At 36.7% G+C, this 22,528-nt stretch overlaps 1 protein-coding gene across 20 annotated transcripts in view; it reads right to left on the bottom strand.

The window, feature by feature from the left end:
* DLG1 (discs large MAGUK scaffold protein 1) overlaps positions 1-22,528 on the bottom strand; it is a 123,289-nt gene that overhangs the window by 2,085 nt on the left and 98,676 nt on the right. For 6 of the 20 annotated variants that reach the window (XM_088525554.1, XM_088525560.1, XM_088525567.1 and 3 more), the window contains 10 exons: positions 19,067-19,181; positions 16,533-16,709; positions 15,893-15,962; positions 11,279-11,378; positions 8,051-8,092; positions 5,192-5,242; positions 3,584-3,685; positions 3,182-3,354; positions 1,707-1,816; positions 1,214-1,305 (listed from right to left, as the gene is read on the bottom strand). In XM_088525554.1, the coding sequence (XP_088381680.1) occupies positions 1,214-1,305; positions 1,707-1,816; positions 3,182-3,354; positions 3,584-3,685; positions 5,192-5,242; positions 8,051-8,092; positions 11,279-11,378; positions 15,893-15,962; positions 16,533-16,709; positions 19,067-19,181 (1,032 nt within the window). Of the gene's footprint in view, positions 1-1,213; positions 1,306-1,706; positions 1,817-3,181; positions 3,355-3,583; positions 3,686-5,191; positions 5,243-6,748; positions 6,785-8,050; positions 8,093-10,621; positions 10,656-11,278; positions 11,379-15,892; positions 15,963-16,532; positions 16,710-19,066; positions 19,182-22,528 lie in introns of all 20 variants that reach the window. The other 14 variants (XM_088525557.1, XM_088525565.1, XM_088525572.1 and 11 more) reach the window with 8 other exon arrangements.

Raw genomic sequence — 22,528 nt, 5'->3', positions numbered from 1 at the left:
TTGAAAACATCTTGAATTATGTCCCTTAATTTCCTGAAGAACTGCTAGCCAAGATATCACTGAGACAACCTGGCAGAACACCAGTAACTAACTACTAAATATTTAATTAATATCTATTAAAATGAGATCATTCGATGGGAAGTAGACACAAAATCGTATTTGCTTCCTGAAAACAAACCTGCCATCCTAGTAAGTCATTTGGAAAGGACCTCTATAAAAGGAAGAATTTGCAATATACTTTGAGAACCTCAGATTTTGGGGCACATGCAGATGAAGAGCTCTGGGAGGAGTAGGACAGACAGCAACAGCACTGGGGGAGAGAGGTGGCCAGAAAGGGAAGGACTCGTTTAAGGGGGGGTGCAGGATGCAGAGAACAGGGAGGCCGGGGCACGAGTCTATGGGCTCCTCCATCTCCCCCTCCCAAGAGGAGCTGCCAGCCTCTCCCGTATCTCTGCCCAGGGAGAGCAGATGGATCACGGAGAAGCTCTGCATTCACAGCTCTGCCCACATGAGAAGTGGGAGAAGGAACTGGGAAAGGGAGACATGTCACAAAAGGAGGTAAATGGGGCAGCAAGTTCTGCAATACTACAGGAGAATGCACCAGGGAGGAATGGTGTCTAGGACAGGAAGAGACAAGGCCTATTGCTGCTCTCCCCATGATCAAGCTCAACCGTCCCCACTCTCAGCCTTCTCCTGATACTGCAAGTCACAATGCAAAAATTTAGCACGGCTCAAGTGCTTGCAGCTGATCCCTTGTTGTTCCTGTTAGGACCAGGCATGCACATATCTGATCTGCTGGAGTACCATCATGCTGTACCATCCCATTTCCAGAATGTTAATTACCAAAATTCTTTGCTTCCTGGATTCAAAAATTAGAAAGTAATATCATTTGACAGAGAGTTTTTCTGGGCAACTAAAAAAGCTTTAAGCGCTCGGTAGATCAAAAAAGCAAATAATTACATTTCAATAACTAGAAAAATAGTAAAATTCTCATGATTTTAAGACCTTGATTAAGCTGCAGATAAAGTTTTACATTTACTGAATTCACCAAACTGATTCCAATGTAGAAGTATGAGGACTGCTCAGTGCCTCAAAGCAATCACAGACCAGACTGTAAGCAAGATTCAGCCTTATCTTAATGCCCTGGCAATTATAGTGCAGCAAGCAATAAAATTTCAATTTGCAGAAGAGAACAGTCTCAAACAAAACAAACCTGTGAAGTGTTCAGTAAATTCTTGTTCCAGTTTCATGGCTCTCTCAAATGTCTTCCTGGCTTGGTCTTCTGTTAAGCGTTTATTCATTTCCCTGAGATTAAAAACATTACACATAAAAAACTACTCTCAAGTATTTGGCATCTTTAGAAGTAAAATTTAAAATTGCTCTCAAAGCACTAAACCTAGTAAAAACAGTCTTCCAAGAAACCTAAGTAGACACTCAGTGGGAATGAGTTTTTCTGGTGTTAAGTTGCCTAGAATTCTTCGTAGACAGTGGGATTCATTCTCAAGGACCCTTGATTTGGATTTGAAACCCAATCTGTAAGTCTCAAGAAATTCAACTCAAGAAGTCACATGAACAAAGCTAATAATAAAATGTTGTTTAAAATGCAAACGTTATTTTTTTTCCAGCTTGCTTTTCTTCTGCAAGCTGGCTTTGAAGTACACTGACAGTTTCATACAATTTAGCCTGAAGTGCTTGCTTTTACTCACATGATGTTTTCCACTGTTTTGGGTTTAATAAAAATGGAGATAGGGTACAGCTGGGCAATCTGCAACCTTTTGATCGCATTACCAGAAACATCAAGAATGCAATGTTTACCCTAGAAAGCAAGAACGAGAAGGGAAAATGCCATTAAGCAGATTTCAAGTCACAGCCATGCATAGTACAAGAATTCAGAAGTGAAAATGTGACTCCACTGAAGCCAGTGAAATTGGAGCATCCACATTAACATTATCACGATTTCACTGCACTGCTCTGGGTGCTGGGATCATCCAGCATGTGAGATGTTCTCAACTCTTCATCCTTCCTTTCTCCAGAGGTTGCAGCCCAATCAACAACACTGATTCATTCAAAGGACCAGCTGTATTTCAAACCACTATCTTTTAAGGATGTGGCCATCTCACAGACTCACTTTAGACCAGAGCCAGATGACTAAATGGCATATCTGAGTGAATGACCATCATTGGTGCCACAGGAATTTGCCACTATCAGAATATTTAGACAGATCTTAATACAACTCCTTTCCTTCCCCCAAGTATCATGCTGTATAACAACAGATTTGATATGGTGAATGTTTGGACTGATTTTTTCTAATTTTTCAAAAGATAAAATCAGAACCCTTCCAGGGGCAGCTGGAACAGAACGCAGCTGCTTTCCTCTTTCCTTCCACACTCCCACTACAAGCAATTCTCTGGCCCTCAGGGGATTTTCATGCCACAAGCTCTCTTTACACAGCTCCTTGTATCTTGACATCATTATCTCCTTTTCCTCCAAACCTGTTTCTTTTCTTTCTTGGCAGCACATGAGTGATTTGGGCGAAATTCCTCCTAAAGAGGAAAGAGAATGGGGAAGAGGGGAAATAAGAGAAGACAGCCCTTGGGTGACTAAAATCAGAAAAGCCTTTTCTTTAGTAGGAGATCTAGTACAAATGGCAGAATTTGTGAGCCAGGACATAAACCCACAGGCACCATAAAACCACATATCATGAAACACTCTTCTTGAACCTCTGCAAGTGCAATCCTTCGAAGACACAGCAAAGAGCAAGGAAGTAGAAGCAATCTGAAATGACTGAAATATTTCTGTTTCAAAGCAGACGGAATCACTAGAATCATTTAGCTCTGATCTCTCGCACAGTTAATTCCAGCAGCTCTTACAGAGTTATTTTCCAGCATAAACAATGCACAGCTGCTTGCATTCAGCTGGGGATTAACTGTTTCCCAGTTCCATGGGAATCATGTCCATGGATCAGGATACTAACTGATACCATCTAAGGTGTTAGTATGTTCTAGCAGCGTTTTACTACATTTGCTCGCCTGTCCACATCTTCCATATATTAACTCTTCTTTAAAAGCGGCAAATGCCCTGAGAAATGAAGAATGAATAACACAGCCTGGTCCATTTTCCATTCTGGGCACTTAGTATTTAAGGCACTGAAAAAATCCAAATAAAACCAGCACTGATTTACCTTTTCTGCTACTTCTCGCACTGATTGCACACTCGTTCCATAAAGATGATTATTGTACTGGCCAGCTTCAATGAATTTGTGATCCTGAATATCCTTCTCCATTTGCTCTCGAGAAGTGACAAAATGGTAATCACGTCCATCCACCTCATAATCTCGTTTTGGTCTTGTAGTATCTTTAGAGACAAAATACTATTTTTTAAAGAAGAGCAAAAAGACTTTTCCCCCTGTAATAGGCAAAAACAGTCTTCCATTTATACTGCAAAACTGTTATTAACTGATAAAGGACAAGTGGTCCTACAAAGCTTAGACAATAAAGCTTTAACATTTTTTTAACTCAACATAGAGAGGATAAGTAACAAGAATAATCCACTTAGAATTACTTTAGTATTTGCTGACACTTACGTGGAACACACGAGCCAAATTTGTCTGGGAATTCTGAGATCAGATCATCATTTATCCTGTCTTTCATGGGTCCCAAAACAATCACAGGTCGAGTGTAATTGACTATTAGACACAGAACAGCAATATCAGTTACATTAGAGCAGATTGCAAAGCTTTAAGTTTCAGCAAAACAAGTTTTAATCTTGTTAAAGATTTACAAGATCGATACTCTTGGGATGTAGGGAGGAGGGAAATCAAATAAAAAAAAGAAACACTGAAGGATATACAACAATTAATACCAAAGTCAAGGTGAGATACTAGATTTTCACCCTCAAAACACTACTCTAGGCGTTGACTAAAACTACACTGACTGCACTAGTGACTACACTAGATGTGACTAAAAATCAGTTTTGCATTACGAGATCTTTGAAAAATCCTGTTTACAAGTAACAGACTTGATTTGAACAAAAGTAGCAAAAGGAAAAAATCTGAAAATCTTTACACTTCAGCAAGGCACCAAAACAGAAGCAGAGTTCTTGAAATTCTAGTTCTCTATTGGGAAAATATATATATATATTTTTTGCTTCTAAAACAACTTAAGCTTAAACATCCATGCATGACGATATTCAGCTGCAACTTCTGTAGCTACTAACAATCTTTTTAAAGGAGCTTAAGTTGTTTGAAAGCTATAAATGGTTTTGGTTGTATTTAAGAAGTCAAAGATATCTAATTATCATGTATTAGCCTACAGGAAGGCAGTAACATCCAAGTAACTAAGCCTTAGAATACAATTTCAGCTCTACACATTTTATTTTTAGGTTGAATATGTCATTACTGCAGAAAAAACCCAAATTATATAAAGTTTGACCTATAAAATGTTTTCATACGACTTCTGAAAAACAGTGCTCTTCGATACTAACATATTGATTAAAAATGTCTTGGATACAGTAACTGTCAATTTATTAATTCAATAACAAATATCTTTGCATGAAGGCTTAGGGTGGCTCACTAGTGTCATCCATGATTTTATCGAAAGCCTGTCAAAATCACAATTCATACGACCTAAATAATTTAGTTGCTATTAGTCTTGTGTAACAAGTTACTGATGAAGTGGAGCCCAGGCAATAAGCTTAACAAAGTGGAGCAGAAAGTCTGTACATGCATGTTCAGTAACAGTATTAAAGGCAACTGGGCCAGATCACTCATGGCATGAAACCAAAATGAAGCTGCAACCATTAAGAGACGTAGACACGACAGGTATTTACTTCAATTGCCACAGTATTTTATATGGAATATATATCAATTATTCTCAAAAGACATCCCTTTTACAGATTAGCTAAAAATATATGAGGTATGTATCATGCCATGAAAATCAACTGTTCACATCTCTGAAGATCAATAGGAGTAGTAAAAATACTACACCCCTTTATACATAGTGCAGCAAAATCAGATAGAAGTGACAAGATCCCATCAGAAATTACTGAAAAGTATCTTATTATAATGTGTGACAAAATAAATTATTTTTTCCTACCAATTTCCATTTTGATTTTATCTCATTAGACATGTATCAGCCGAAATATTTTGATAATTCAGAGAGTGTTTATTTTATACTAAATGAGATCGACAAACCTTCTTGTTGATTGACTGGTTCGTATGACAAAACATATTCCTCTTGGCCGCCTAGAAATGTAAATGCAAAGAAATACCCATGTGTTATTTTCTAAGCCAATATATGTAAATAGATTCTTTTAATGAACCATAATGAGATACAGGCATCGCGTAGTAAAATATACATAATAATGATGCAGGACGTTTTCCAAGAGCAATGAATTATAAAAAATCACACAGAGAAGCCAAACAAAAATGGCAAAGCATAAGCCACATACAGCAAAAATAATTTCTTTGGATGTGTTAGCATGTCAAGCTGACGTCAAGCACAAGAACTTTAAAGCATTACTCAAAAGCTGTTATAAATTTCTCCCTGAACAGATGCATGCATACTATCATTCACTGCTAGAGGCAAAGCCACCTTCATCACAAGCATTTTCCATACTAGGACGTCAGTATTTAAAATAACATTTTTATACTTTTTATACTAATCTGAAAATCATGTTTGGCAAGGTATGCAATGTTTTACGACCTTTTTCACTAAATGCCACTCATACAAGAACCTCTGAGCACTCTAATTCTACAAAATCTCCAAACTGTGATTATGTTTACTAAATAACTACGACTTCTTAAAGATGAACTTAGAAACAGAGAATGCTTTGTATTACTCTCAGCTTCAGAAAGTAGGTAAGCAGTGAATGAAACTAAGTAAGTTTTGACCCTTTGAGAGCTGCAAGCTTTTCAAAAGCTGGTGAAAGCATCTGAAATATACCTCAGTTGCCATCTCTCTAAAAAACATTTTTAGTCCAACAAAATGTCTCAAAGTAAGATTTTTTGAATCCTAAAAGTAAATCCCATGATAGCAAAGAATTTAGAATTGAAGATGCAAGTTCAAATTCTATGTCATCACTGTGAACTTTGAATAGCGTCCCAATAACTCATTTGAGTAATTTTTGGAATGTACTTTGGAATTTGAGAGCCATACTCATAACAAGTAAAGGAATGTTATCCCACTCTAATACAGAAATAGATGGAGGGAAAATCTTTTATAAATGCAAAAACTATTTATATGTATTTTCCTTATTCCAAGGCAAAGACTACGGATATTTTAATTCTGAATTTTACAATCTCATTAAGAATAATGAGATCTGTGTTATATGAAATAAATCTGCATTCAAACTCATCACAGCAATACAGTAGCGAACATTTTTTTTTTCCCCAATTATTGCAAGTGAGGAATACATTAAGACAGACATGAAAACATGCAACCTGTATACCTTAATATCTCAAGAAGTCACTCATGCAAATGGATTTCAGAAAGACAGTATATACTTTCAGAACCTCTTTTGAGCTAGGGAGAGGAGTAGTGGATCACTCAACTATCAACTCATCTACAAAAGATCCTGCTGACATGTAAATAACTACTTTTGGGGGTAACATCACCGCAAGATCAGCAATTCATTAAGCAAAATGTTAAAGAGATAATACAAGTATATAGCATTCCCTGATTGAGGGCAAAAAGTATATATTGTCACTGCTTATCAATACTTTGGAAAAACGAAGATTAATAGAATGAACCTTTTGAACAACCGTACTCATCTGTAATCAAGATAACTTTCATAATAGACAGCAGTAAGAAGAAATTAAAAGAATCATTTTAATAAAAGATGCTTAAAATTACACATTCAAGTAAGAAACTACATGACATTCATAATAAATTACGGCTTCTCAAGCAATAACGCCAAAAAACCCCTACCTAGAACTGGCAATAATGAGCTTTAAAGATAACTAAAACAAGCTCTGACAGAAACCTAAAGAAAAATACTAGTAAAGCCATAAATTTAAGAAGAAACTGTCACGGTGAAACAGTTTTAATGATATGTTCTTACATAAATGACTAACTTAGAAATTTGAACAGAGGTGCGTGTATATATATATATACATGCATTTTTAATGACAATTACAGTCTACAACACTATCAGCATTGTGAACACCAGGGAATTTTTGTGCTTATAAATCCTCTCCTCAAGTGTATTCATCAGTATGGAAAATTCTGCTGCACAGCTCCTTGTCTCCGAGCAGATCGACAGCTCCCAAACAAATACGGCCGCTGGAGAAGGCTCTCCTCATCACCCCCAGAACAACAGCCTCCCAACAGTCGTTTCTGCAGCAGCGGAAGCAGGAGCTGAGCACCAAGCCACCACCGGCGCCACGCGGCGGGGATGTCACTGCTCTTTCACCCGCCACCTCCTCCACCTTCTCCTCATCCTGCTCTGCTCCATCCTGGCTTCCTTGCTGAGAAGCTGGCTGGAGCTCAGCAGCAGAATGGCAGTTCACATTTGGTCCAAGACAGGACAATTTCTCCCTCTTTTTTAAGGCATTGCATAGAGGTATCACACAGCAAATTACCCAGTGTGAACATGTAGTACTGCTGCCGTTTGGGTAATAAAATAGCCAATTCAGTCCAGAAGTTAAAAAGATACTATGCCTTCAAAATGAGAGAGTCCACCGTGCTAATCTGTCATAACTGACTCTAGCACTGAATGTGTTACATTCTTTGAAGACAATTCAAAGCATCCATACTCAATAAAATTGGTTAAGTGAAAACTGAAAAGCAAGGGTAACACATTTGCTCATTTCTCTTTCACGTATTAAACGTGAATATCAGCTGTGAAAAGTTGTAGGCAGATAGGTTACAGGTTATAGGTTACACAGTTTTGTTACAATCCCAGTATTAGCTTAACTAAATAGAATTATGCTTGTCAGAATTATATCAGTTTTAGTGAACACACAAATACAGAGAAAAGACAGGCAAACAAAACCAAAGGAAGAGGTACTAAACAAGGGTTCTAAATAAACAAAGAACTTAAAAACACTTACGGTAACTACTTTCACTATCGCTGGCATTAGAGGTTACATGCTCTGAAATTGCAACACAATGGAAAAATAAGGAACACACATTGATGGCATGAGTCCAAAAGAAAACAAATTGACAAAAATAATTCAGATGAAAGACAATACTGATACCATTGAAATGCTGAAATCAATACATACTGCACATAAATGTTTTAAGGTACTTCTCATACCTCTCAGGATCAAGCTTAATTTCATACAAAAGGAATGGATGTTAATAAAAAGGAAAAAAAAAACATTAAATAGCACATCAAAATAAGATTATGAAAAGTACACTACTTCATATTTCATATGCAACCCTGTAATTTTGGTGTTTCCACTTCAAGATGATTTTGGTTATGCAAAAAACATGAGATTACATATTTAAACTATATTATTTAAGTAAGCAACTAAGATAATTTTATGAAGACTCAAGGAGCAGAAAAAAACGGAATATATTTTAGTCAATTCAATAGCAGATACTATTTTATGGTATATTTAATAATTTATTTAAATTGTAGTGCAAAAATTTTTTTTTTCTGATTGTTTAACTTTTTCCTCCCAATAATGCTTTAATTCTCAAAAGTTCCTGCCTTCTACTCTGGTGCATAAATATAAATCTCTCAGCTCTTGCAAACTAATTAAAAAATTTCACAAGCTAAAGGATGCTTGTATTTACACACTTTTTTGGGTGGGTTGTGTTTATAATACTACATGATAAATGAACATTTCAGTTATTTATGATAATTTAATGCAATTGAAGTATTTTCTGGTATCAATCTATTCTGTCATCTGAAAATTGTACAAGTCTAGGTGACCAATACAGACTTAGATATTCTTGAACCTTATTGTAATGAAGCAATTTTCTTGCCACAAAATGACTCTATTTCTATTGATAAACAGAAGCATTTGCAGGCTGAGACTGCATAAAATAAACATGTGTTGATATACAAACTGAATACATAGTATCTTAAATTCAGTATGGTTCTTCCACTACAAGATTGAAGAGAAGGAAGCAAAGGGACCCTGAAGGAAGGAATACAGGTATGAAAAAAGTATACTTTTAGTGATTAATAAGCATAATAAAATTGTTACAGGTATTGTAAGTAAATTAATTAACCTTTTAGTTTTATTTTTTTAATTGAACCAATATGATTAAAAGGCAAATCTTTGACTTGACTGAACTCTTGTTTCCATGACGGAAAGGCAAAGAAATGTTTTCCGGCATTTGTGAGCAGCAGCAACTTGGATCTACTGTCATTTCATCTGCAGGTCTTAGACAAACACCCACATTGGTGTGGAGAAGGGAAACAGAGCTGTTTAAAAGCCTGGTGGCAGAACATGAAGGAATTGTCTTCCAAGGAAGACAGTGGGCTAGTCAACTAAAAATAATAAGTGCTGCAATGATCTCATAACAGGCACGACTTATGAGTATGCAAGACTGAAACCTGAGCGCCAAAAATAGCACTGGTCATGAACAGCCCAAGTAATATTAAGCAAGATTAAGGCAGTTTTAAGAAGTCTGGGCTGAAAATAAAGACTAGAAGCAAACATTTGTTTTTACAGCAGAATCATCACCAGGTGAAATTTTTAGATCATGCTGTAAAGGAGTTCAAAGTAGACAGGATCATAAGGCTGTAAAGCTTGGTTATGGTTGGTTCTGCTCCAGATCAAGAAATCTAATTGCAACCAGCCTCAGTATCAGTACTTCGGTTCAGTGACTGAGACCAGTATAGAAGTGGGCCACTTATTCCAGGCAACTTCAGGAACATTGTGCGTAACAGAGGACAAGAATGAGGACCTATGCAGAATATTATCTTTAGTGGCATTTCTGCTGGTATCCCATTAACACAGGACACATTTAACATCTGTGATCAAAGCAAGATCTTAGCATCTTTACTTGGCCTGCTCTTTTAGGACAGTAGTGGTGTTTGTGAGCACAAACAGGTCTGCTGGAGTCCTCAGCAGCTTTCAATCTTATGGCGTTCAATGGGACAGAAACACATAGTTCTGCAGCAAATATAACTAGTGCTTACTGTCACCTTCCCAGGGGATCAACAGTGGTTTAAGAGTACTCTAAGAGTTCAGATAAGTCAGAAAAGCCTTTAACTCTTCTGTTAAAAGTTTTAATAGCTGTAAACATCAGTCACCTAAACAGAGTGTTGAAAACAGAAACTAGTTAAAATATTATGTCAGTGCTAACATTATTGTAAAAAGACATAGGTTATTTATAAAAATAAAAACACAAACCAATGTAAAAATGACATCCAAAGCATATCAACAAATTTACAATCACAGGTTTTTACAAGGACAAACAGGTGAGCATTAGTAAGCTTCAGAACAAAAAAAAAAAAAAAAAACATTTATGTGATAACATGAACTCAAAGATGTTCTTGAAAGCAAAAATCCCCAGAACATGACAAACTAGAAAAAGCTTATGAAACATTTTTAGAGTTAACCTCCTTATGCCTGTAGAGCACCAGTCTCAAAGAGATCTGCTAAAAAAAAAAAAATATCAGATGGAGGTTAAAATAACTTGGGAGTATTTGGATCACTTACTCAGGCCTTTTGATCCCATGTCGTCAGGGACCTCCTGCAGAGTAGTCCCCAGAGGGCAAGCAATAAAAAGACAATCACAAAGAAAATAATTGTCAGTAATATATAAAATTGGCGCTACGACAGGAGACAGTTCCCTGAACATCACAGGAGAAGAAACACCTATCGGGTTTACACAGACCGGCACGTGAAGTGCAGTCACTGAGGCACGTGACACAGAAGGCAGCTTGGAGTCTGCACTTCCCAACTGAGGCAACTGCAATTGGAAAACTTTTTTTTTTTTCCAGAATGGCCTGCCTTTTGCACAACCACTCGGAGATGCCAGCTTAGCAAATTCTTTTCTTGGATGCTGCGTGCCCTCCTCAGAGGCCACCATGAGACACCATCACTGACAGCATCGCACAGCGATCATCTCCACCAGTGCAGTGTGTGCCACCACCACACACCGTTATCCAGTTTATGCCCAACTGGGAGGCTCTTGGGTTGGAATTTCCTTTGCCAGCACAGGTGCTTGGTTGCCTGGACGGATGTGGGCTGTCAAGCGCACCTCGGGTCCGTTGGCCTGTTGCAGCTCGTGAAACTGTCTCCATGGTAACACCCTACTGCATCTAGTCGGCCCTTCTACGTGCGTGTGTCTGTCCGTGGGTTCCACATACTTACGGTCAATATCACTGGTTTCCTGCTCACTCTGGTCCTTGTTCTTGTAGAAGGGAAATTTTCGGGAAAAGAGGTTCTTTTTACGCTTGTCATTGAATGACTGCTGAAGAAGAGAAGGAGGGGCAAAACAGAGGATGTCTAATGGCTGTGTGAACAAAGGCCCAGGCCCAGCCCTGGGGAACTGACTCCTACAACCGCCTTCTGCAGCGCACACCGCGACTCAACAGCTCACGAGAGACAGAGACGGGGACCAAGGACTGGCTCACCCCCTCTTTCACATGCTCACGACCAAGGCAACTGGCAAGCTGCCTTCGCCTATAGGGTCTGCCCTATATTGCACAAATTTTAGCCTTTTGTGAGTGCAAAGAGAGGTAAATAATTAGGCTGCTAAGACAGCCAAAGTATAATGAGCTCCAAAAAAACCCAACTAAATCATTGATATGTTCTAAAGGAAGGGTTAATAATTAAAAACAAGCAAAAAAAAAATCCCAAAACGCCAAGGCTTTACACAGGCTTTTGCAAACAGCTGACATGGTAACAGCACAACAAAAGTATTTCCCAGCATTGCCTGTATGCAAAGGCAAAACTGTAAATACTTTGGTGATAACTAATACATAACATACCATACAGTAAGGAAAAAGAAAGTTAAGAGCTGCCATTGCACCAAATTACCTTAGGGTAAAACTAAAGAAAGTAAGAGTGAAATAGGAAAAAAAGAAAATAAAGCACGTCTAGCAATTAAAAAACTGTTTTTTTGCATTTGTTTCAGTCTCAGTTGCAATTCATTACAAATTCATCAGAAGAAAAGATTTTGCTCTAGGAAAGTCTGTATCCCAATACCAACTTTCAAAAGATACCAACTTATTTCATTCATTCACTGTGGTAATTATTTTTCAGGAGTACATTAAAGGAGAACTATCACAGGAAAAAAAAGATTTTATTCAGCCTCATCTGATACTGACTATTATAACTGCTGAAGAACTTCTCTAAGCGGATAGGAATTTTTCTCAAGTCATGTGCGTATTTGAATTTAAGCTATTATCAGGTTCCTTGCCTGAGCAATGAAGAATTATGACATATATATACATAAATGTATGTATACAGGTGTAAGTAAGCCAAATTTTAGTAGTATTTGTCATGTCTTCTCCTGACAACATTATATGACTGCATCACCTTTAGCTTGCAGTTTTATGAGAAGTAAATAAAAAGAACCTTAATGCATAAATAAATCAGTAACACCTTTTTATTGTAATGAGGCACAGCACTAACACAGCTAACCTGAAGCTAGCTGAAATCTCTTTTATATCTAGGCATAAGTGAATCATCCCACCAGCTTTGCCAGCACATGAAGTCTGAAGTAGTTGTGGCATCTGGCTTGCAGAAATGCTGTTATTGGAGGGGATGGCAGAAGAAAGTGCCCACCTTGGTTCTGAGACCCTACGCTGCACAGGGAATGTTTACTTCTAAGCCAAGTACATCTGACATCCAGCAGGAAGTAATAAAACTTCCACAGAATCATTTTTTTCAATAGCTGCTTTTTAAAAGAATCAAGATACTTTGCAATCATAAGGACTGTACTAACAGCTATTTCTAAAATATGCAGCATGATACTTTTCAAACAATTGCGTGTCTTGTTTAATGCTGTGTGACCTCACCTTTCCCCTGTTATACACAATATGGTTGCAGAAAGTTATACTTGCTGCCTTTCCTGCCAGCATTTAGCATGGAATGACATACAACAGCAAGCAGGAGTGGCAGAGGACTAAACATTTTCAAATGGTTGGAGGTGTCTCCAGTGGAGTACAAAATTAGCACTGGGTCCTCCTAAAGAGATGCCCACGGTGCAACACCCAGGTTGCATCCTACTACAGTATTAACATCCTTCGGGCCATCAGTTTTAATAGAGACTTGCATGGAAACACTGGATCCTGAAAAAATATCCAGTGATACTTTTACCATTGCTGTTTAAAATATTTATTTAAAATAACCAGGTGTTGAAGAGGAACATGGTACAATGAGAGCTTGAGGGGTGACAACACTATTGAGCTCTGGAAACAGCAGTACTGGGTTAAATAGGAAATCCATAAAGCCTTTAATTGGCTAGTATCTGTGTTTGACTAACCTTGGCACCCTACTGAATGAGCTGCTGAAAGAAGTTTTAAACCTGACATATGGACAAAAAAAAAGTGTCAAGCCAGGAATTATGGTTGGCAAAGGGAAGATTTAGGATTCTGGCCCTCTTGTACCTCTACCTGACATCAAAATACCATTGCAACTCATTTCTCACACTCACAAACATCACAGTAATCTACAGAATAAAGGCAACAAGGAAGTATGCCCAAAGGAGAAGGTTTCTGCTGAGTATATTGAGAGACCCTGTAATGTGAATTTCAATAGCTAAATGTCTTGCATCTGTCCCATAATTGTCCCATAAAGACAAGTACCTCAGTTCAGGCAAAAGAATAGAGGTGACAAGTGCAACTAAATTGAAATGGCACAGTTTAACTAAGTTTCTGCAATTTGGAAGACTAAAATTAATGGAACGGCCAATTTATTGTACTTCATAAAACACAAACAGATTTATCTTAGTTTTGAAAGTGGTTTACCACACTTATTCTTCATTTTTAACTTTCTGCAGAGCAAAACTTAAAACTTAACTGAAATAACACTTATTTTTATATACTGCATGTATAATGGTTAGTCAGTTCCAATGAAAAAAGAGAAATTAGCAGAAATATTGTACTGACTTTGAAAAAAAGATTAGCCAAAAGATTATTTATAAAAGATACCAGGATTATAAAAAGATAGAGAACTGCGTATTAGCTGAAAACGCATACTAATTGTACTAAATTTTTCATTAGGCCACTGCAAATCATGAAAGGCATCATAAGCAAGAATACATTAAAACAGAGCAGCACATAACGCAGTTAAATGTGCATAAGAAAGGGAAAAACAAGAAAGAAAGATAGCCATCCAATTTCCTAAGTATTATTTAAAGTGAAGGAAACATGGATTTTAATTATATTTGGGGTTATACTTTAAGGTTTAATGTAGAAATTTTGAAGAACTGTTCAGAGTTAGTATTTTATATTGTCCATGGAGTACAATCACAGGCAGACACTGGAACACAGAGAGTCCATGAAAACATGTATGTCAGACAGCTTACAGCAAACAACATCAACATGACAAAACCAGGAAGAATATTTTAGAAAAGAAATGATAATGTTAAAACATTTACAGCTGAAGCAAAAGATTGTGAAGAGCATAAGCGTGTTTGCAAAACGAAGTGCTACTGAAGACACGGAACTGCAGTTGTGCATCAATGGCAAGCGTAGTTGCTTTTCCACTCCATATTCCAGGCATTTTTGGTGCTATGTTAGTACACAGCAATTGTGTACTACCACTGCTATTGTCAATAGGCTACTCCAAATAAATATTTAACTGTTTACAGTTCAGTGGGGGACAAGGTATAAAAACATGCAGTTATGCTTCAAAGGACATTAAAACATTTCATTAATTATTTAATGTCATTGAAATAATCTCAGATATTTAATGCATTTTCCTTTATGTGACTTTCATCTATTGGGCATGCCAGGTAACACGCAAGTTTACCACTGTAATAAAAGTAATTTGTGAAATGCAAAAAGGTTACATCCTATAAAATAAAGACTGAATTCAAATATGTATATGACCAGCTTAAAAATTATCACATCAGTTGATAAAGGTAATTTACTGCAGTATAAATATATGAATGTACTAGGACACAAAAAAACAAAAAGCAAGTGATCCAAAGGAATCATGAAGGCTATACTAAAACTGTACACCAGAAAAAGTCACTGAAGGTACTGGTTTCCCTTTTAGTGAATACTTATATAAGAATACTTAAAATTTTATTAATTTATTAAACTAAAGAGGGATGCAAATATGAATCTAAGTATCTTTTAAAGTATATCAAGATTAAAAATTGAAGCTTTAAAACTTTATCTATATAACGTTGTGATTTTTAGATTTATGAAATCAATATAAATAAACTAAGGGACAAAAAGGAATCCCTAGAGTTTACAGTAGTTACTAATGTTACCACATCAGTGCTATTGGAAAAGTACCTATTTAAAAAATGGCTTCCTAAAGAGCTGAAAGCATATCTTAAAATTTGGACTCCTTTACCATTATAAAATTGCTATAATTTACGTTACAGACATGCCCAGCGCCACGCAAGTTGTTACCCTGCCCTCTCTCTTTACCACTGACCTATCACACGTACTGGGACAGGCTTTCTGAACCATGCAGTAAACTGGACTATGAAATTAAAATTAAAAATCAAAAATTTAACTCAGATTTGTTTTGGAATTGGTTCTTTTTTCACCTGAATTGGTTACTTCATATGATTTGGGAACAGCCACATCACTACCTGTCTGAATAGGGAAAAGGGTGGAAAAGGTAACACACTACCCTCTCTTCCCCTTGAAGAGGGAAAAAAAAAACCCAAAACAAACAAAAACCACAATTTGGCAGAATTTAATTTTACTACTAAAAAGTGAAATTGAGCTTCCACATAAACCATGAAAAATGTTACCACTGACAGCAGCAAATGTAATGAGCACTTCATAAACTCACCCCTTTATCTCCTCTTGTCTTGGAATTGAATTTCACTGTCTTTAACCGGGCTCGTTCTTTTTTCTCAACTCTACCAGAAAAGGACAAAAGTTGAATTAGCAAAATTCCATCTTGAATCTCCAAGTGAATCTTGGACTAATGGAAGACAACAGGAGCTGACCAGTAACTTCATCAAGAAAGTTGCTTATGTTCTACTACTGGCTATTCTTACAGCTACCTCAAACAACGTCTGTGTCAGCAATCAGCTGGCAATTAATGCATTCCAGCCATCTACAGTTGTGGGATATGATCCTGGTCACTAAAGTAATTGTGGGGTAAGTTACAGATGTGTAAAAGGAAATGTCAACGAGATAGTTTGTATTCATAAGCTTTGCTTTCCCCCTAGAAATTCAGATTAGGTATGTCTGACAGCAGGTTTGCACTCCTCTCCTAGGACATCCTGCGCGATTGTAAGGGGGAAGAAAGCCTCAAGTTCTTGAGGCCGGACTCAGGCAACAAGATCACACTGGTAAGACCTTTATAGTGCTCTTTTAAATCAGATTTTATCAAACTATCAGGATAAATGGAAAGAATACGTCCAATGCTGAAGTCAAAATTTAATAGCAAACATCTCAAAGCCAATATAAATATCGTCACGCACCTGCGTTTGCTTGGGATAACTCCAATTTCATCACTTTCGCCATCTGGAGTTACCTGCCGGGCCTGCCACCATTCATCATCAGAAGCATTAATGACATGGAGAATATCGCCGAATTTAAAGTTCAGTCCTTGACTTGGAAGGCCACTGTCTTTAGTCTTGTCATAATCAAAGAGAGCTCTATATTGAAAATAAAATAAAATAAATAAAATAGAGGAGCGTCAATTAGGGAAAATTTGAAGTAAGCTGTGTTGTTTAAAAGTGGCTGTATCATTTGGACAGTTGCTTAAGACGCAAATGCTGAATACTCCCTCTCTATAACATATAGAGACTATAACTATATAGTATTTTATAATATGCATATACATATACACACACACAACATGTATGTTTTTCATACTGTACAGAAAATCAAGAAGAATAGATACCTTCTGCAATTTAAAGGTGTACTTGCATAAGAAAAATCACACATTTTCTTGGGGAAGGCAGCATGAGACAAGTATTTTAAGTATATACTATTGTCAAAAGTTCTACCACATTTGTCAATTTATATTGAATCATAAATTAGAATTATTTTAGTTAAAATACATGGTTTCCATTTAAAGCAAAAGTCCATCTCTTGCCCATAGAGTTGCAGGAAAAAAAGCAGAGAAATACAATCTGAGCACAGCTTAGCCTCTATGGTACAAAAAGGTAACTGTAGATCACCCTATGTGCAGCTTTTTGGAAGATTTCCTACCATTTGTTAGAGAATCTCAATTTTCTAAGGTCAGACTCCATTTGCAAATAATGGGCACTAGCAGTACCCGAGCACCAGATGTCTGGCGACTCTTTTAGCACCATTTCTTTTTCTTTCGCTAGCAAGGCTGGTTTCTGCAGCTTCCATGTTAGCCACAGCCACATTCCTTCAGCCTCCTACTGCTTCCTTTTTAGTTATGATAGCACAACTGTCTGGAAAGGCATGTGGTAAGGCATACTGGGGAACTAATGTGGGTTCAGACTATTTCTTTTCTCCCTGCTGGGTTATTTTAAATCTGGATCAGTTCCCTGAAGAGGTCTACAGCACATTTGTCTCAGCACAACAGAGAGTTTAGCAAGGATGTGGAACAAACAATGACAGGAACCCTTTTTAATCAAACCCTGCAACCATACGAGATGCTCCTAAAACTGTACCTTACATAGGAGTCTTATTTTATCCTTGCAACTAGTACAATAACAAATTTTAAACTGAGAAGTGCCTACCTGACACAGGGCAAAGAAAATTCCTTAATTTGTTATTTTAGCAGGGAGCTTTGGCAGTGACACACTTCCTAAAGGGCATCCTATCTGCATGGAGAGACCTACTAGGCCTATGTATCCTTTTCTCCTATACTTTCAAACTCTCAGAATTTCTTTTATGCATATAACTATCTGCAAGTCAAAACTGTTCGCACCAAACTCTATTACAGTTTTGTCAATTTTGTCTTTCTAAAGCACTGAACTGTGTTCCTTTAGATTGAGACTTTATTTGTTCAAAACCTAAAATAATTGCATGCTTACACTGAGATAACTGAGCATTTTCAGCTCAATCAATTCATCTGTCCACATTAGCATACAGTCTACTGCAGAATCAGAGTTGGTTGTGATCCCATGTCTTTTGGGGGTCACAAGAAGTCTCAAAAGTTCTTGACTGCATTTTCATTTTAATGAATTACTTTAATGCATCATGAAAACTAATTATTTCATGAGTTATTCTGTTAGCATTCAAGCAACGATTTGTCCCAGCACTGCTTTTAAGATTAGTTTCAATATAAACTTGTAAGAGCTCTGCTCTGCAGCAAAAACCATTCCTCCGCCTGCTTACTACGTGAGAAGATAAGAAAATTATACAAGAGTGAAATGTCAGAACAACACAAAATATAAAAAGCACTTAATATTAGAAATTGCGTCATGCTGTTTTATAGTTCCGCTTTCTTCTGGCCTCATTTATGCTTAATTCTATATGAATAAATTAATGAGGAATATTTATATTAAAGGTTTTGCTTTTTCTAATGCAATTTCTCTCTTGGTTATCAAGGAAATTATACCATAAGAAAATGCTATCAGCTGTAGAAATAATATTAGTTAATATAAGCTGTGAAAGGCAACTAAATCAAGTTTAGAGATGATTATAAATATGGACTGATGAACTGAAGAAAGGTTAAAATATGAAAAAAACAGAAAGACAAACTGGCATAAGCAAGTTATTAAAACTTCATTCACTCAGTAATAAAAACACTTTTTTTTTTTTTTTAATTTTAAGAGAGGGCAAAAAGCAAATAACAGCACAGCTCTTCAAAGTTCTTACAGTGCTCTCAAGGGATATTACTACTTTTTTCAACTATATTACATTAATCATAAACCAAATTAAGTTTAATTTTTAATATATATCCATCATAATTTTTAATAAATTCTAGTCAAATTGGTTAAGTTCAGTAAGCGGTTAAAAACTTGAACACAGAAATAGGCAGTCTCTCAGAAAGCAGACAAACACACATCATGGGCAAGAGGTTGACTACCTGACATAAAGGGATCTCTTCTGGCTGGTTCGCAAAGATCCTGATCCAGAACTAATGCTACTGTTCATCATTTGCTCCCGTAAATCATGTATTTTAGCTTCAAAACGACTGTATTCTGTAAGAAGGGGAAACACTGAAATTAATTTTTTGATTTCTGATTAATTTCCTGCAATTAAATGCTTGAATTTCAGCAATGATAGTACTCACACAAATGTTGAAAATATAAGAAAATAAACATGTTACTGTTGTAATTCAAGAAAATCTTTCAAAAACCAAGGACTACAACTATCGTTTGCAATTATAAAAAAAATCTGAGTCTTTCCATTTACCAACATTAACTGAAATGGAATTTGAAAGAACTCTGAAGAAACATAAATAACACAGCAAAATATCCATCAAAGACTTCACGTTTTTCAATATATAGTTTACAGTGACTACATTTTTCATAACTAAAAAAAGTTAGCTTTACGTGAATTATCACATTCAAAGTAACAAAATGACTGATGTGGATACATTTTAACTCATTACAAAAGAATATAGCAGAAGATATTTGAAACACATGTTTATCACAGAGAATTATGTACTTTAAACATAAAAAGTGGGAGTTAAGACCTGAAAAACAGCGCTCAATAGAAACCTTGGTCTTTAATCAGATAAAGAATTTAATGCTAAAGGTGGGAAATATGCAAAACATTTTTTGAATAAGACAATATTCTCATGGGATCCTAAAAAAAGATAGAAACACGGAATTCTGGCATGAGTCTCAATCCATCTGTAAAAGGCATTAGACATTCAAACTCCTTTTACATGCTTATGTACAGTGCTAATCCTGGAAAAACGGATTGTGTCCTTAAGCAGCACTGTGCACTAATAAAACTAACCTAAACACATTTGACTTGAGATACAAAGGCAGTAAAAGAGTAAGAGCTTCTTCAGGAAAAACATTTCCTGAAGGGAGGTACTTACATGCTGTCAGCATAACATAGGAACTCAAAACAAGTAAATTTTTCCTTCAGTTGACTAGCTTAGACTTCAGGATCAACAGATCTACTTCTCAAAGCTTTCTAGTTACAGAAACGCTCTACAGCCACCACCTTCTCGAGGAGCCCACGTGACACGAGATTATAACGAGTGAACACGGAGAGCCTGGGTGTGAGCACCAAGCAGCTGCTCAACAGGATCCGCTTGCACCGTCCTTTCTGCTGCACCCTCATTCTCTGTGGGCATCGAACTTGCCCTGGGAATGTAGGACTGAAAGAGAGCCTTAAACTACAAAAATCTCAAGGAAATTTCTGAATTAACTTTCTTTTGACAGTCATGATGAGCACGACAAGTGTGGTGCTTTAACACCATGAATGATTGATCACATCACACTCTGTAGTATTTTCTCCCCATAAATTCAGACAATGACTACAAGGATTTGTAGACCAACCAGAGGGGGGGAAAAAAATCCAATATTCCATATGTTATAGATAAGTATGCCACAGACTAGTTTCTGGCATACCATTTTATTGATCAGCTATAAAGCTAAATAACTTAGCAGTAACTGTAGCAGTAACAGTTATAATGAAGCCTATCCAAATTATGGCAATCTGAAGTTCCTTCAGTTATCCCGACTTCGGTCCTTCAATATCAAAGGGTAGCAGTTTTTAAGACATTACCTCAGTTTTTCAAAATACTGTCAAATGTTTTGAACTAATGAAGTCCAGATGAAATATTTTATACCATCACTAATAAAGATAGATGTAGGTGAGGGAAAAAAAAAATGAAAATGTTTCCACCACTATTGATGCTATCACCACTAGCAGAAGAATTCAAGATGACAGGATGGTACCCAAAGAGGCAAGTGAGAAAGTCGCAATCTTTAGAAGGCAACATCCCAAAGAGGAAGGGCCCAGACACAGAGAGAACAGATCTGTTCTTCCCTTGCTGCTGCAGCACCACAAGGCCTTGGGCAAGGCACTGCATTTCACTGTGCTTCTCCCCCTTCCCCACAGCAGCTGGTCTTGATTACTTAGATGGTAAATCCTCAGAGACAGACTCTGTTTTTATGAAAATAATCTGACCAGGATTTCAGACAGCACTTGCATACCTCCAGCTAATTTGTACAAATGTGTATGTTCATATTATAACCCTGCTTAACAGCTGTTACCTCCTGTTCACAGCTGAATGTTGTGTAACAATGACTAAAAGGAAAGCAATTTCATCTTCAGATGACAACAAAGCTACCTGCTTATCAGGAAACATGTACCAAAATATCATCCACATACAGGAAGAAGTTAGGCAATACAAAAAACTTTCATAAAGTTGGAGATACTACAGGTAAAGCAAGTAAGAATAAAGACACTTATCCTTAGTCTCTCTTTCCAAGCAAGAAGCACCCATATCTGAAAAGAGCTCGAAGCCTGATCCCCTAAGGTAAAGGAGAAAGTGGTGTCTGTCCTTATGATTAAACTGAATACTGGCTCAAACTTGGTCTTCTAAGCACCACCACCCTAAGCAATAGCACGTATTGTGGATGGGACAGACATTTATTAGTTTTTAACCTATAAATTCACTAGCAGTAATTCAGTGCATCACAAGAAAAATCTTCACTTTTTAACATGCTAATATTTTCTGACTAAGACTCAGTGTGCCCCAAAATCCTTAATCTGTTCTAATCATATATAACATATAATCTAAATTAGTTAACAACGTAAAATATTAATGGTTTCCAATTCTCAAGCTACATCACAGCAAAATTAAAAATATGTATATATACATATACTGATTTTGCAGTATATGTTCTCCTTCATTTCTCACAGGCGCATATACACCACTTCTTACATGCATGTTTGTCTTAATTTAAATCTTCCTATTGATCACCAAAACACCCAACACATGAACCTATAATGGAGACATCTGCTCATTTTGAGTGCAGCTCGGCAAATGGTCTGGGTTTTACTCAGGGGCTCAGAAGACCAGAATTTAAAACCCTGCAGTGACTTTTTTTTTTCTTGTGATATTGGCCACACTTCATTTTCTTTCCTGTTAGCAAAACCATAATAGCTCTATTCTATAAAAGCTCTTAAACAGCACAGATGTAAACAACATCAGTCACACTAATACTGCTAACATTCACTTCCCTTTGCCCAGTATCTCTCAAAAGATACAGACAAGTTTGCATTTATGAAGACCTCCAGACCCCTTTGCTGTTTAATTTACATGGTTACATTGCTCTGTTCATTAAAGAAGTTATTGTCAAAACATCTTGTCAGGAGCTGGAGGTGGTTGTGCGTTCAAAAGTTATTTGGTTCTTGGGGAAGTTCTCAAACTGGCTGCCAGGAAAGCTCTGTTGTGTGAATGTGAACTGTCACAGTAAAGAACTGCATTTCACTTGAGAAATGATCTTTTAAGAAAAAAAAAAAAAGCGAAAGACTTAAGTGCTAAGTTCTAAACATTCTACAAGAATGGTAGTGTGGA

Source organism: Tinamus guttatus, unplaced genomic scaffold (genome assembly GCF_059628265.1).
Source record: "Tinamus guttatus ecotype Peru unplaced genomic scaffold, ASM5962826v1 Tinamus_guttatus_pri_ptg000227l, whole genome shotgun sequence".
NCBI lineage: Eukaryota > Metazoa > Chordata > Aves > Tinamiformes > Tinamidae > Tinamus > Tinamus guttatus.
This window is presented reverse-complemented; position numbering and strand designations above follow the sequence as displayed.